At 35.0% G+C, this 13,267-nt stretch overlaps 2 protein-coding genes across 2 annotated transcripts; one reads left to right on the top strand and one right to left on the bottom strand.

The window, feature by feature from the left end:
* Positions 1 to 5,486: 5,486 nt before the first annotated feature.
* On the top strand, positions 5,487 to 8,640 carry LOC139896609 (protein LEAD-SENSITIVE 1-like). The gene is made up of 2 exons (XM_071879257.1): positions 5,487 to 5,748; positions 7,850 to 8,640. Exons 1-2 carry the CDS (start codon positions 5,640 to 5,642, stop codon positions 8,638 to 8,640), a joined length of 900 nt encoding a protein of 299 aa, XP_071735358.1. The 5' UTR covers positions 5,487 to 5,639.
* Positions 8,641 to 10,989: 2,349 nt separating this feature from the next.
* Positions 10,990 to 12,820, bottom strand: LOC139901292 (2-methylpropanoate--CoA ligase CCL4-like). Its single transcript, XM_071884021.1, has one exon. The coding sequence runs from the start codon at positions 12,711 to 12,713 to the stop codon at positions 11,070 to 11,072; it is 1,644 nt and encodes a 547-aa protein (XP_071740122.1). The 5' UTR covers positions 12,714 to 12,820; the 3' UTR covers positions 10,990 to 11,069.
* Between the last annotated feature and the right edge of the window lie 447 nt (positions 12,821 to 13,267).

Consider the following 13,267-nt stretch of genomic DNA (forward strand, 5'->3'; position numbering starts at 1 on the left):
TGAACATGAGGCAACGTAGGTGGGTTGAGTTAATAAATGACTATGATTGTGAAATTCGTTATCATCCCGGGAAAGCGAACGTGGTGGCCGACGCTCTAAGCAGAAAGGAACGAGAACCAATTCGAGTACGAGCTATGAACATAAAAATTCGCATGAATCTCAACTCACAAATCAAAGAAGTTCAACGAGAAGCACTTACTAAAGAAAATATAGGAAATGAAATAATGAAGAAGTATGAGAAGCAACTCGTTATGCGGGAAGATGGAATTCGATATTTTGCAAATCGTATTTGGGTACCGAAGTTGGGTGGATTAAGGAAGTTGATATTGAACGAGGCACATAAGACAAGATATTCGATACATCCTGGAGTTGGAAAGATGTACCAAGATCTTAAGACGCATTATTGGTGGCCTAATTTGAAGACAGACGTTGCAACATATGTTGGGGAATGTTTAACTTGTTCCAAAGTCAAAGCAGAACACCAGAAGCCGTCAGGGTTACTTCAACAACCAGAAATTCCAGAATGGAAATGGGACGGTATTACCATGGATTTCATCACGAAGTTACCAAAGACTGCCTGGGGATACGACACCATTTGGGTGATTGTTGATCGTCTCACCAAGTCTGCACATTTCTTGCCTATAAAGGAAACGGATAGAATGGAGAAACTATTACGATTGTATATAAAGGAAATTGTTTCAAGGCATGGAATACCTATTTCCATTATATCTGATCGTGATAGTAGATTTACCTCAAAGTTCTGGCAATCACTACAGGAGGCCCTAGGAACTCGTTTGGATATGAGCACCGCATATCATCCGCAAACCGACGGGCAGAGTGAAAGAACAATTCAGACTCTTGAAGACATGCTCAGGGCATGTGTGATCGATTTTGGAAACGGATGGGATAAATATTTACCATTAGCAGAATTCTCGTATAATAATAGTTATCATGCGAGCATTAAAGCTGCGCCATTCGAAGCATTGTACGGAAGGAAGTGTAGATCTCCTATCTGTTGGAATGAAGTAGGAGATCGACAATTAACTGGTCCCGAGATCATACATGAAACTACTGAAAAGATAGTACAAATCAAGGAGAGATTGAAAACAGCCCGTAGTCGCCAAAAGAGCTACGCCGATGTCCGAAGGAAACCATTAGAGTTTCAGATCAGTGACATGGTTATGCTAAAGGTGTCACCTTGGAAAGGTGTAATACGTTTCGGTAAAAGAGGTAAACTGAACCCAAGATATGTAGGCCCGTTCAAGATCATCGAACGCATTGGACCGGTAGCTTATCGACTCGAGTTACCGCAACAACTCGCCGGAGTACATAATACATTTCACGTCTCGAACCTTAAGAAGTGTCTTACAAAGGAAGACCTCACCATTCCTCTTGAAGAAATTCAAGTTGACGAGAAACTACAATTCATAGAAAAACCAATCGAGATCATGGATCGTGAAGTTAAACGGCTCAAGCAGAGCAACATACCGATCGTTAAAGTTCGTTGGAATGCACGAAGAGGTCCCGAGTTTACTTGGGAGCGAGAAGATCAAATGAAACAAAAATACCCGCATTTGTTTCCCGATGACGCAAAATAGGTACGATTTTAAAATTTCGGGACGAAATTTATTTAACGGGTAGGTACTGTAATGACCCGGACTTTTTCGATCAATTTATACTTATAAGATTAATATTTACATAAATTAAACCTTACCAACATGATAAGCAATCTAAATTGTTGAGATTTATGTTTTTGAAAAGAGTTTTACACAACGTTTGACCGTCCAATTTGACCGATGATATCACGAACTATATAACATACGATAATTATACGTTTATGTATATATATGTATTTATATATATTTAACATGATCTAAGGATGTTTAACATCTCATTGGGTACTAATAACAATGAGTTATAAGTATATTTTGAAACTACTAACTTAAGTTTTCAAAACGATAACTATACGTAACGTTCTTCGACATAAATACTTATAACCTATAATACTTATACATGCATCGTATAGATATGTATTTTATCACTTTTAAAGGGCTTACATACATAAAACAATATAAGTATATTTACAAAAGATAGCTATATTTGAATCCTCGTTCCGTTTTCTCAAAGATTTCTACACGTATATCTAGGGTATATGTACCCGTATCATACGCAGCTTCTAGATGTATTTACTATTGGTATATACCAATAAAAATCTGCTCCTTAGCAGCCTTAAATGATTAAGAAACATGTGGAACCAACCATTTGTCAAGTAGCATGAATTATTTAGCAAGAAAACAAAGTTAGGTATCTTTTTTTTCCTTTATAACCTAAAAACGTTTTTATGCATGCACACCATTTCTTCACCCCATTTTCTCATACTTACACTTCCATTTCTCTCTCAAAATACTCTTAACTTCATACTTGATCATCTCCAAGCATTTTCCCCATCATTTAGCTTCAAAAACAACACTTAAACCTCATAAGAAAACCTTACAAAAACACTTCAAGAAATCCTTCCAAGAACACCAACTTACTTCCAATCTTTCATCCACTTCCATCACCCTTTTGGTTCTAGGTTCTTACTCCTCTTTTACAGCAACCTTGTCCAAGGAACTTGAGGTAGAATCTATGTTCATAACCTTATTCGATTCATATATATATAGCTATCTTATTTTGTGGTATAAAAGTTTAACAACAAGAACATAGTTTGAAAGTTTTCAAACTTGTTTGCAAACTAAATAGATCCTTCTAACTTAACTTTTAAAATACTTCAAGACCTGTAATATATCTTAAATATATGCTAATTTAACGAGGTATAACTTGGTTTTTCAAAGAACACCTTAAAAACTGAATTTACGACATCGGAGTGCAACCGGGGGCTGTTTTGGGTTGGATAATTAAAAACCATCTTAAACTTTGAATTGGAGGTTTATTTTCTGGAAAAATGATTTTTACTATAAATATGATAACACATAAAAATTTCATGATTTAACTCAAAGTATAAGTATTTTTAGAAAAATAATCATTTAAGGTTGTTTACATGATGGAAAATGATTAACTTCATAAGTTTCACTAAAGTTTAACCTATGACCTGTGATTTCGAATACAAACTAAGGTATTTACAGTTCATAGTCTTAAAGAGGGACTCGATCCAAAGAAGTGGCAAGTTGAATCAACGAAAACGGAGTTGTAACGAAGAAACTATGACCAAAACGAGATCGGATATCTAAGACTAGTTTAGCTACGAAAATAATTGGAGAAAATTAAATAAATCACATCTTTTTAAAATAACATGATATTTTATATATATGTACTCATAATTTAATTTTATATGGTTCAGGATCACCCGTAAACAATACGAGAAGATTAATCATAAGATCCCATGATTGTACGCAACATGTCATTTGACAACACCGGTACTTTATGTACGCAACACGTCATTTGACAACACCGGTACCATGGGTCAAGATTAATCTCGACCAATACATATACGATGGGGTTTTATTTATTTCGTTGGGGGTTTTATTTATTTCATTGCGGGTATATTAAACATCTAAAAATGAACCATTAAAATTGAATTACTAACAACGAACTGCTAACTACGGACTAAGGAATTATTAAAAGTATTAAAAGTATAACAAGTATATATATGTGACGTTTGTTTAAAAAAAAAGGTATTGATATATTATATATGGATAGGTTCGTGATATCAACCGGAGACCAAGTCAAATTATATATATCTTCAAGACGAAAGTGAGTATATAGTCCCACTTTTAAACTCTAAATATTTCGGGATGAGAATACATGTATTTTATGTTTTACGCTATGGACACAAGTAACTGAAAAATATATTCTACGTTGAGTTGTACCACTGGCATACTTCCCTGTAGCTTGGTAACTAATATTTACAGCGGTATTGTAAACGCGAATCCTGTTGATAGATCTATCGGGCCTGACAACCCCAACCGGACTGGACGACCAGTATTCAACGGTTGCACAGTACTTCGTTTCGTGACTACACCTTGGTACGGTGTAGTAAGATTTCATAATAAAGGGAATATGCGACGTGATTAAATGTTAAGTATGGTTACCAAGTGCTCAACCACTTAGAATATTTTTATTAAAATGTTTATATATGAAATCTTGTGGTCTATATTTATATCGCTGCCGGTATTAAACCTATATCTCACCAACTTTATGTTGACGTTTTAAACATGTCTATTCTCAGGTGATAATTAGAAGCTTCCGCTGCAACATGTTGAATTTAAACAAGATCTTGAGTATGCATATTTGTGTCAAAAATAAAACTGCATATCGGAGGATTTGTAATGTAAAATATGCTAGAAATCGTATTGTTATCATCACATGTAAAGTTTGTAAGTCTAAGATTATCGCTAAACGATAATCATCTTTATTTTGTCTAAAGCTTGTATCAAAATAAGAATTATGGTTTGTAATGTAAAATATATGCAGTTGTTCTTTTAAAAATGTCGCATATAGAGGTCAATACCTCGCAATGAAATCATACGTTATCTAACACGTTCTTATGGTTAAGGACGGGTTATGACACTTCCGCTGTTTGCTTATCTGTTATACAAGCTATGTGCATGGAGTCATACATGCTTTATTCAAGAAAACGTTGCATTCACAAAATCATCACCATGTATCTTATTTTAACTGCATTATCAACGGATGTAGTATTGTAAACTATTATTTACGGTGATTGTCTATATGTAGAAATCATCAAATGTCAAAAACCTTGGAATTTGTTATTCAATTATGGTGTGCCTTTTCAAAAGAATGCAATGTTTACAAAACGTATCATGTAGAGGTCAGTTCCTCACTGTAAAATCGATGAATGATGTATTCGTTCAAATGGATTTGGACGGATCGTCACAGTTGGTATCAAATCGATGAATGATGTATTCGTTCAAATGGATTTGCACGGATCGTCACAATTTCACCCAACTTCCAATCATATTTTAACACACCACTCAACACTTCACTCAACACTCCACCCTAATATTTCTCAGCTTACCAGCACGCTCGTCAAGCACTCCTCCCTACCCATCAACACGTCAAATACACCAATCACCATTAAAGATGGGAGATGATAAATCCACTTGAATTTTTAATAATTCCACTTTCAACTGTACAATGTGTGCTTATACAGTATAAGTTATCAATACATATATCAAGTGAATTTATAAAATATTAGAGTGGAAATCACTCCCCATTAAAGATTTAATGGTCTAATAAACAATAATCATTACACTATATTTAGTAACTTTTTTTCTTTCGAAAATAAGTAAATTTAAAATTGACTGTAATAAACAATACTCCGTATTTTACACTGAATTAAATTTATTAATATTAATTAATATTAATATTAATATTAATATTAATATTAATATTAATATTAATATTTGGATTTAAATTTTATTATGGGTTAACAGTTTCCTAGAATATGATGTTAGAAAGGGAGATAGATGGTGACGTAACACGCTAAACTTTACTTAGCAAGGTTGAGAAACACACGTCATTACCAAAATCCCAAATCATCATAAAATTAAAAAATAGCAACTCCTGCAACCTTCATATCTTCAGAATCCATCCATCCTCTCAACAAAACCAATCCAATGGAGGACATGATGAAGCAAATAATGTCGAATAAAGTCGATAAATCACAAATTAAACCCGGCGATCACATCTATTCTTGGCGTACCGCTTGGCTCTATGCTCATCACGGTTGTTCTCATTTTCTCTTAATCATTGAAATTGAATTGAATTGAATTTATTTATTTCATTTAAAATTAGGTTGTTATGCATTTGTTTAGCAGTTTAGCAAAATTAGGTTTTCTGAATACAATAGCTATGATGTGCGTACTTCCAGATATGTTTTGTTGTTATATATGAATAATATGAATATATCAATATCAATTGATTATAATATTACGGTATTGGATTAGATGGAACACAGTTATTTTTTCGAAATCCTCACTGAAATATACAGAGTCTCAGAAGTTATAATAGTAAAACATATTGCACTAGATTTATGTTTTATTTATATTCATAATTTATACTAGAATAACAATAGCAATAACAATAAAACGTTTAACTGTAACAATGTTACAATGAATGAATGTCACAAAAGGAGGATGAGTATCTTTATGCAACAGTAACTTATAAGAAGGTAATCTTAGGATTCAGCACAATAAAATAGCCAATGGAATACAGGTCAAATTTTATTGACACTTATGCTTCATACATAACTCCATGATTGATTCGCATAACATTACGATTTACATTATTTGTATTATAACTTGAATATATATAAGGAGAACACCTAAGCTTATCAATTTGTTTTTGTAGGTTATCCATATTTTAAAATGATTTTGTATGCCACCAAAATTCAAAAAGGGTTCACAGTTTTTTTCTTTAAACGGCAAATTGTTTTATTAAAAACTAGCAATGAGCTAGAAATAATTACAAAGGCTTCAGAAGCCACGGTTCCAATTTGAAACCAAATTGCTTCTATTTTTAAGCCAAATAACAGAATACATACGGAAAGAATCAAATAAAACACTCCTGATTAACAATGTGTTGTTGAACACAACATCGTTACGGAACCGCCAAATAATCCAAAGAAGTGTAGCCTAAAATAACCAAAACTATTCTCTTCTTGTCATGACCCACTTAGTGTACTGGTAGTCTGTCTATTGGTGCCATTTAGGCCAACATATTACGTACATACTGTACTGGTAGTCTGTTCATGCTCGGAGAATTGTTAGCTCATTATTATCATGAAGGCTACAAGACTATAACATGTCACATTTAAGCTGTGCTGTCTACTTACACACGCTAACATGTGGATAAGTTACAGCTCTCACAATATTCATCATATGTATGCTATCGAGATGAAACTCATTTCATCTGATTGTCAATATACGTCCTTCTCCTGGGAAACAATGTTATATTCATGGCATATGTCAAGTTGTGAACCATCATGATCTATGCACATGTCATATAAGTTCACCACTCGATACGTATCCAGCTTAAGCAATGTGGTATGAACTTATATGTCATGTCACCAATAATGACGGCTGATATTTTTCATGCTTACAGGTCACAACATTTTTTCCCTGAGTATTTGATTTAGGTCAAGCATTTGCACCAGAAAATTTTCTCTGATGGAGATCAGTTTGTTAATCAGTTAAATATATGGTTATCTATTCCAAAGCTCTGATTGGGCTCCAAGTTCAATCATTACATTGAACTCTCGCAGAAATAAATGCGAGGGCCTGTTTACTTTCCACTTAATGATCCGTTTTTGTACAGCTCTTACTTCAGTAAGTAAAATTGTTATTTCTTTGTCACTTAATCTGAAAATTGATCTTTTAGGAGACATAGAATCAGAAACCCCTTCAAATTAAGAGGCAATTGGTAACAGGATAGAAAAAAGTAAATAGCCCCTCAAGGCTGTCATATAGAGCAGCCAACAAAAAGACAAATTTGTTACTCTGTGAAATATGGTAAGCGAAGTTAAGTCATACATATGCAGAAAAAGTTGCATGTTATTAGGCAAATTATCGCGTTCTATAACCTACCATGTTGAGACATCAGACATTGAAAAGGTATGTGATATGTCTGGTGTCTATCATTGACTTTGTGACATTTTAAGTATATAGCTTTTGTAAACTCCACATGTGAGTTTGTTTCTCTAATTTAATTATGCATCCAACAATCAATGAAGTTCAGCCATTATAGTTGCTTGTAAGTAAACTTTGTTCGAATTCTATCCCTCTTTTAGTTAGTCTAATTTTTCAGCTTCTTCTTTTATTTTCTGCAGGAATATATGTTGGTGATGATAAGGTAATCCACTTCACTCGGGGTGGGGGTCAAGAAATCGGTACCGGAACAGTATTAGATCGTATTTTTCTAAGTTCATCGCCCTCTAATTCCGGCAACCCTTGCCTGAAATGCGGTGACCAATCGAATTCTGACGGTGTCATTGCGTCATGCTTAAATTGTTTTCTTTCTGGTGGTGACCTTTATCTGTTCAAATATTCAGTCACCCCAGCCATCTTTCTCGCCAAAGCTCGAGGTGGAACATGCACTCTTGGTGCTTCTGATCCACCTAAAGACGTCATTCATCGTGCTCAATTCCTTCTCGAAAACGGTTTCGGAGTCTACAACGTGTTCAAGAACAACTGCGAGGATTTTGCAATTTACTGTAAGACGGGATTGCTCGTGTTTACGACTGTCAGTGTTGGCCGAAGTGGACAGGCGGCGTCCATTTTGGCTGCTACGAGTGCTATTTTCTCGTCCCCACTTCGTTTTATGACTCCCAGTGTCCCTGGTTTGGCGGTTGTGGGATGTGGTATGTATTGTGTCAGCAGGTTTGTTGCTGACATGGGGATTCGACGTGATGTGATTAAAATATCCGTTGAGAGGCTTGTTGGTAGCACAAGCTTAAACGGGCCCCAGTCTTTGGTTGAAACATCCATCGAGTCCCAAGCTTGTGTTAGTGAGCCTGAAAAGGCTCTAGCTTTGATTCACAAGGATACCCAAGTTCCAGTTGAGCGGCTCGAGGAGCCCAAAGTGGCTCAAACGATTGCTGCAACTGGTAAGGGAGAATGATCATAAAGGAACTGTTTAGATAATTATTACGAAGGTTTATTTCGTTTGAAATAATTTGTTGTTATTTACTTGTTTGGCTTTTGAAAATGAAGGGAGATGTAGTTTTAAAGGACTGGTCATGTAAAGTTTGATTTTGTGTAACCTTATGGATGTTGTTTGTGTTATTTAGTTATTTAAACCTGTGTTTTAGCTGTTATTTCAGGGGATATTATATATGCCGTAGAATGAAGATGCTTGTTTTGTGTCTTAGTGGCTTAGTGTTCGCGTCTCATGTCACAGCTAGCTTGATCTAAGTTGCTTCGTTTAGATGACTTCATAATGGGTTTATGAGTCATTATGGTTTATGTGGTTCATGTTTTGTGCTGCTTTTTTAGCTGTGAGGCTGTCTTTGATTTTGGATTAGGCTATCCCTTGCCTGTGTATGTTCCCTTTTTGTGTTAATATATTATTTTTTACCTGAATCTTTTTTAGCAATTTTGATAATGTTACATATCAATAATATCATTTGCATATGATAATTAGCTGACTATTTTTCCTATCAACTAAAACTACAGTTCGATTATATATATATATATATATATATATATATATATATATATATATATATATATATATATATATATATATATATATAGGTTTAAAACCGGTCTGTGATTCAACATCATTTGTTTATGATAAGTAGCTGACTACTTATCCTAATTCCTATCAACCGAAACTACATAATAAGGGTGATGAATTAACTTCTAAATTTAATGAATCCACTAACAGTGTGCATTGAAAGTTTGTGATATACATATATAGAAAAATACACAATTTTTTTCAATGAAAACGCAGTTGTATCAATAACGAAAATAACTGATTTGAAGATCAATAAGAGTGTTAATAAATAAATATATTAATTAAATATTAAATAAAATAAAATAACTAAAAGAAAAGATAATAATTATGGGATAAGTATGTGATGTTTAGTGTGGTGGTGTGGGGCTAAATTAAGCCTCCCATATATATTAATTTATAAAATCCATCTTGCTTTTTAAAAAAAATAATAAAAAAATAATTAAAAGAAAAGATAATAATTATACGAATACGGAGTAATTAATATGTAAATAACATACTCGGTAATTATTTTTGTAATGATTAGGTAGACATAGTTTATTAATCTAGATGAGTCTTTTTTTAGCGACAAACGATCATGTATAAAAATGACAAAAGATTTCATAAAAAATGAAAACTCAAAACCAACACGCACCAAGAGAGGCGAAACGATACCCAAATTAGTACAAAAGCAACAAATCACACAAGTACTAAACTAACCAAAAAACAACAACATAACAATAAAGGCGAGCAGACAACTATCAAAAGTGAACCAGAATGCCCCTAACCACAATCACGGGGATTCAAACACATTGTACACTAAGAGCGCTTGCCGTTTTTGAAAGCATTAATAAACTTGTTGAATTTCTTGACAGCATCACTAGCTTTTGTATTCTTAGACATGGATTTAATAAAGTTAAGATTTCCGTGTACTATGGCCAAACAATAATCTAAACCCAACCCATAAGTGAATCCTTTGCTATTTTTATGTTAAAGATTCCTTTTGTAAGGCATCATTCCACTTTAATCTTTAGTATATATAGTAATAATTGGCACGTGAAACGTACAATATTAAAAATATATAGAAACTTGTATTCGAGTGCAGAAGTTAATGTATTGTCGGTTGGACTACTTCATTATATTATATTTACATTTACAATTCATTCTATATTCAAACACAATACAACAATAATAAGATTTAAACTCGCAAAAGTGAAGTATGAGAGGGGTAAAATATAAAAGAAACATATTTGAATCATCATAATATAGCATGGATATATAAGAAGTGTACCAAAACATCAAATTAAACAAAATCAAACACTAAAAAACATATTTGAACAGACCTGTATCGAGTATTCTGTATTCACAATGTGTATTCATTTTATTTTCCCATATTTTAGGATAATGGTTGCATTTTAATGGACAAAGGCTTATGTGTACTTCAATAGGTTTGCTTTATCATTTGTTTGTAATTGCTAATTTTAGTTGTTTTTTCGATTTGGCATTTCCTTTTTCTCCGTTGCCTACTTTCTTTATGTCGATTAATATTAATTATGTTTCAATTTCAATCTAGCTGTATAGCATTAACATATTGTACAAAGTAGTTAACGTTAACTTCTACATTTATCTACATGACAATTATTAAAAAGCAAATATATGTTGCACACACCTCTAACTTAAAAAACATGATACTTTTCTTCAACTTTTTTAATGTGAAAGTCTAAACTTTAAAACACGTAATCAGTATCAGTAATCATATCAATAGTATGCTTATAGTAATCAGTATCAATAGTATGCTTATAAATGTTATACAATCATTAAACATAACAAAAGATCTAAATTCGACTTTTCGTCACAAAACCCATATCCTTAGCAATTTTTCTAAGCACGAATTTCTGAATCTTACCAGTAGATGTTTTCGGAAGATCCTTCTTAAAAACAAACGATTTCGGCACCATGTAACCCGGCAACTTCCCTTTGCAGAACTTCACCATCTCATCCGTAGTCGGCGCCACCACACCGTCTTTCAAACTCACGAAAGCACACGGAGACTCGCCCCAAAACTCATCGGGCCGGCCCACAACCGCAGCCTCATCAACCCCTGGATGCATATACAAAACAGACTCAACCTCCACACTACTAATATTCTCACCACCACTTATTATCACATCTTTTGATCTATCTTTTATTTCCAAGTATCCATCCGGATGCATCACGGCTATGTCACCCGTATAAAACCACCCGTTTTTTATACATTTATCAGTTGCTTCAGGATCTTTTAAGTAACCCAACATTATGCACCCACCACGCAACACTAATTCTCCCTGAGTCAACCCGTCCCGAGTCACACTCACTCCTGACTCGGGATCAACAATATCCACCTCCGTCATCCCAGCTGATCTAACTCCCTGTCGTGCTTTTAATCGCGCTTTCTCAGTCGCAGGCAGCCGATTCCATTCTTTCTTCCACGAACACGCCACGACTAGCCCGCCCGTTTCAGTCAACCCGTACCCGTGAGTCACATCAAACCCTAGCGACTCGGTTCGTAACAACACGGCAGCAGGAGGTGGTGCTCCTGCTGTCATTATACGAACCGTGTGTTCAAGTGGCGAACCTTGTGACAACATATTAAGCACCACCGGCGCCCCGCACATGTGTGTCACGTGACGGTTACGAATTGTGTCGTAAATGATATTAACATCGAATTTACGTAGACAGACGTTGGTTCCACCAACTGCAGCCATACCCCAAACGTAGCTCCAACCGTTTGCGTGGAACATCGGTAGGGTCCACAACATGACCGGGGTTTTCGGAACGTGCCACTCTAGTAAAGAATCAAACGTAACAATAAACGTTCCACGGTGGCTGTTGACCACGCCTTTAGGGGATGAAGTGGTCCCGGAAGTGTAATTCAACGTTAGTGGGTCCCAATCGCTATCTGGACGAACCCAATTGAATCCAGGATCCCCTGTTTCAACCATATCTTCATAGGTGTTAATAAACTGATCAGACCGTACAGATTGGGCGGCGGGGGCGTCATCTACGATGACGACAAGTTGTGGGCGACGACAACCGTCCGGCATCAAAGAAACTGCTTCTCGGATAAGATTAGTCAACTGGTAGTCAACGAACACGAGCTTTGATTCGCAGTGACGAAGGAGAATTGAGATCGTACGGGCATCTAATCGGGTATTTATGGTATTGATTATGGCACCGGTCATAGTGATGCCAAAATGAAGCTCATAAATAGCAGGGATGTTTGGTGCGAGTACTGAAACGACGTCGCCTCTTTGTATAGCGAGACGAGAGATCGATGAAGCTAATTGTAGACAACGACGGAAAGTTTGGGTCCATGTGTAGGTAAGATTGTTGTAGACGATGGAAGGACAGTTGCCGAATACGGTGGCTGCCCTTTCAAGGAATCCAAGAGGAGTTAAAGGGCTTGAATTTGCACAATTAGGCTTCCTTAATGCATCCATTTTTTGTTGGTTTGGGGTTAGCTAGAAGAAGAAGAAGAAGATGCTAATTGGCCTGCCTTGTAGATTACAGTATCCGAGTATTATAGATGAAGTAAAAGTCACGCTTCATTTATATTTATATTTATATATTTATATTTATAGAGTGTTACTGTATTAAGAAAATTCATATTATAACGTCGTTGTTTTTTTTTTTTTTTTTTGGGCGAAAAAAGAGATTGTATTGATATTTGCTGTCACCTTCATCAAATTAATGAATGGTCACAATGTCAAAACGATTACAATCGAGGATCGAAGCTCGATCGAGACAAACTAGTAACTATTGGAAGAACTTGTAAGAAAAATACATCAAACTAAAGACATAACATATAAGGATTTTGATCCCACATATACGATTGAAACTCGTGGCAAAGATTCAAATTTGTAGACCAAAGGAACACTTTTAGCTTTATATTGCGAATGTTGACCGAGCGACATGTGAACTTTCCGTTGAAAATAATGTCGTTTCTTGCTAGCCAAATCGACCAAATCGTGGCGGGCCCGATCATTCTCCAAAA

This window comes from Rutidosis leptorrhynchoides, chromosome 3 (genome assembly GCF_046630445.1).
Source record: "Rutidosis leptorrhynchoides isolate AG116_Rl617_1_P2 chromosome 3, CSIRO_AGI_Rlap_v1, whole genome shotgun sequence".
Taxonomy (NCBI): domain Eukaryota; kingdom Viridiplantae; phylum Streptophyta; class Magnoliopsida; order Asterales; family Asteraceae; genus Rutidosis; species Rutidosis leptorrhynchoides.

What these genes read in the sequence shown, in the direction of transcription:
- LOC139896609 (XM_071879257.1), top strand. Translation starts at nt 5,640, where the DNA reads ATGGAGGACATGATGAAGCAAATAATGTCGAATAAAGTCGATAAATCA. An exon ending in TTGGCTCTATGCTCATCACG is followed by an intron (nt 5,749 to 7,849) that starts GTTGTTCTCATT and finishes TATTTTCTGCAG; the next exon opens with GAATATATGTTGGTGATGAT.
- LOC139901292 (XM_071884021.1), bottom strand. Translation starts at nt 12,713, where the DNA reads ATGGATGCATTAAGGAAGCCTAATTGTGCAAATTCAAGCCCTTTAACT.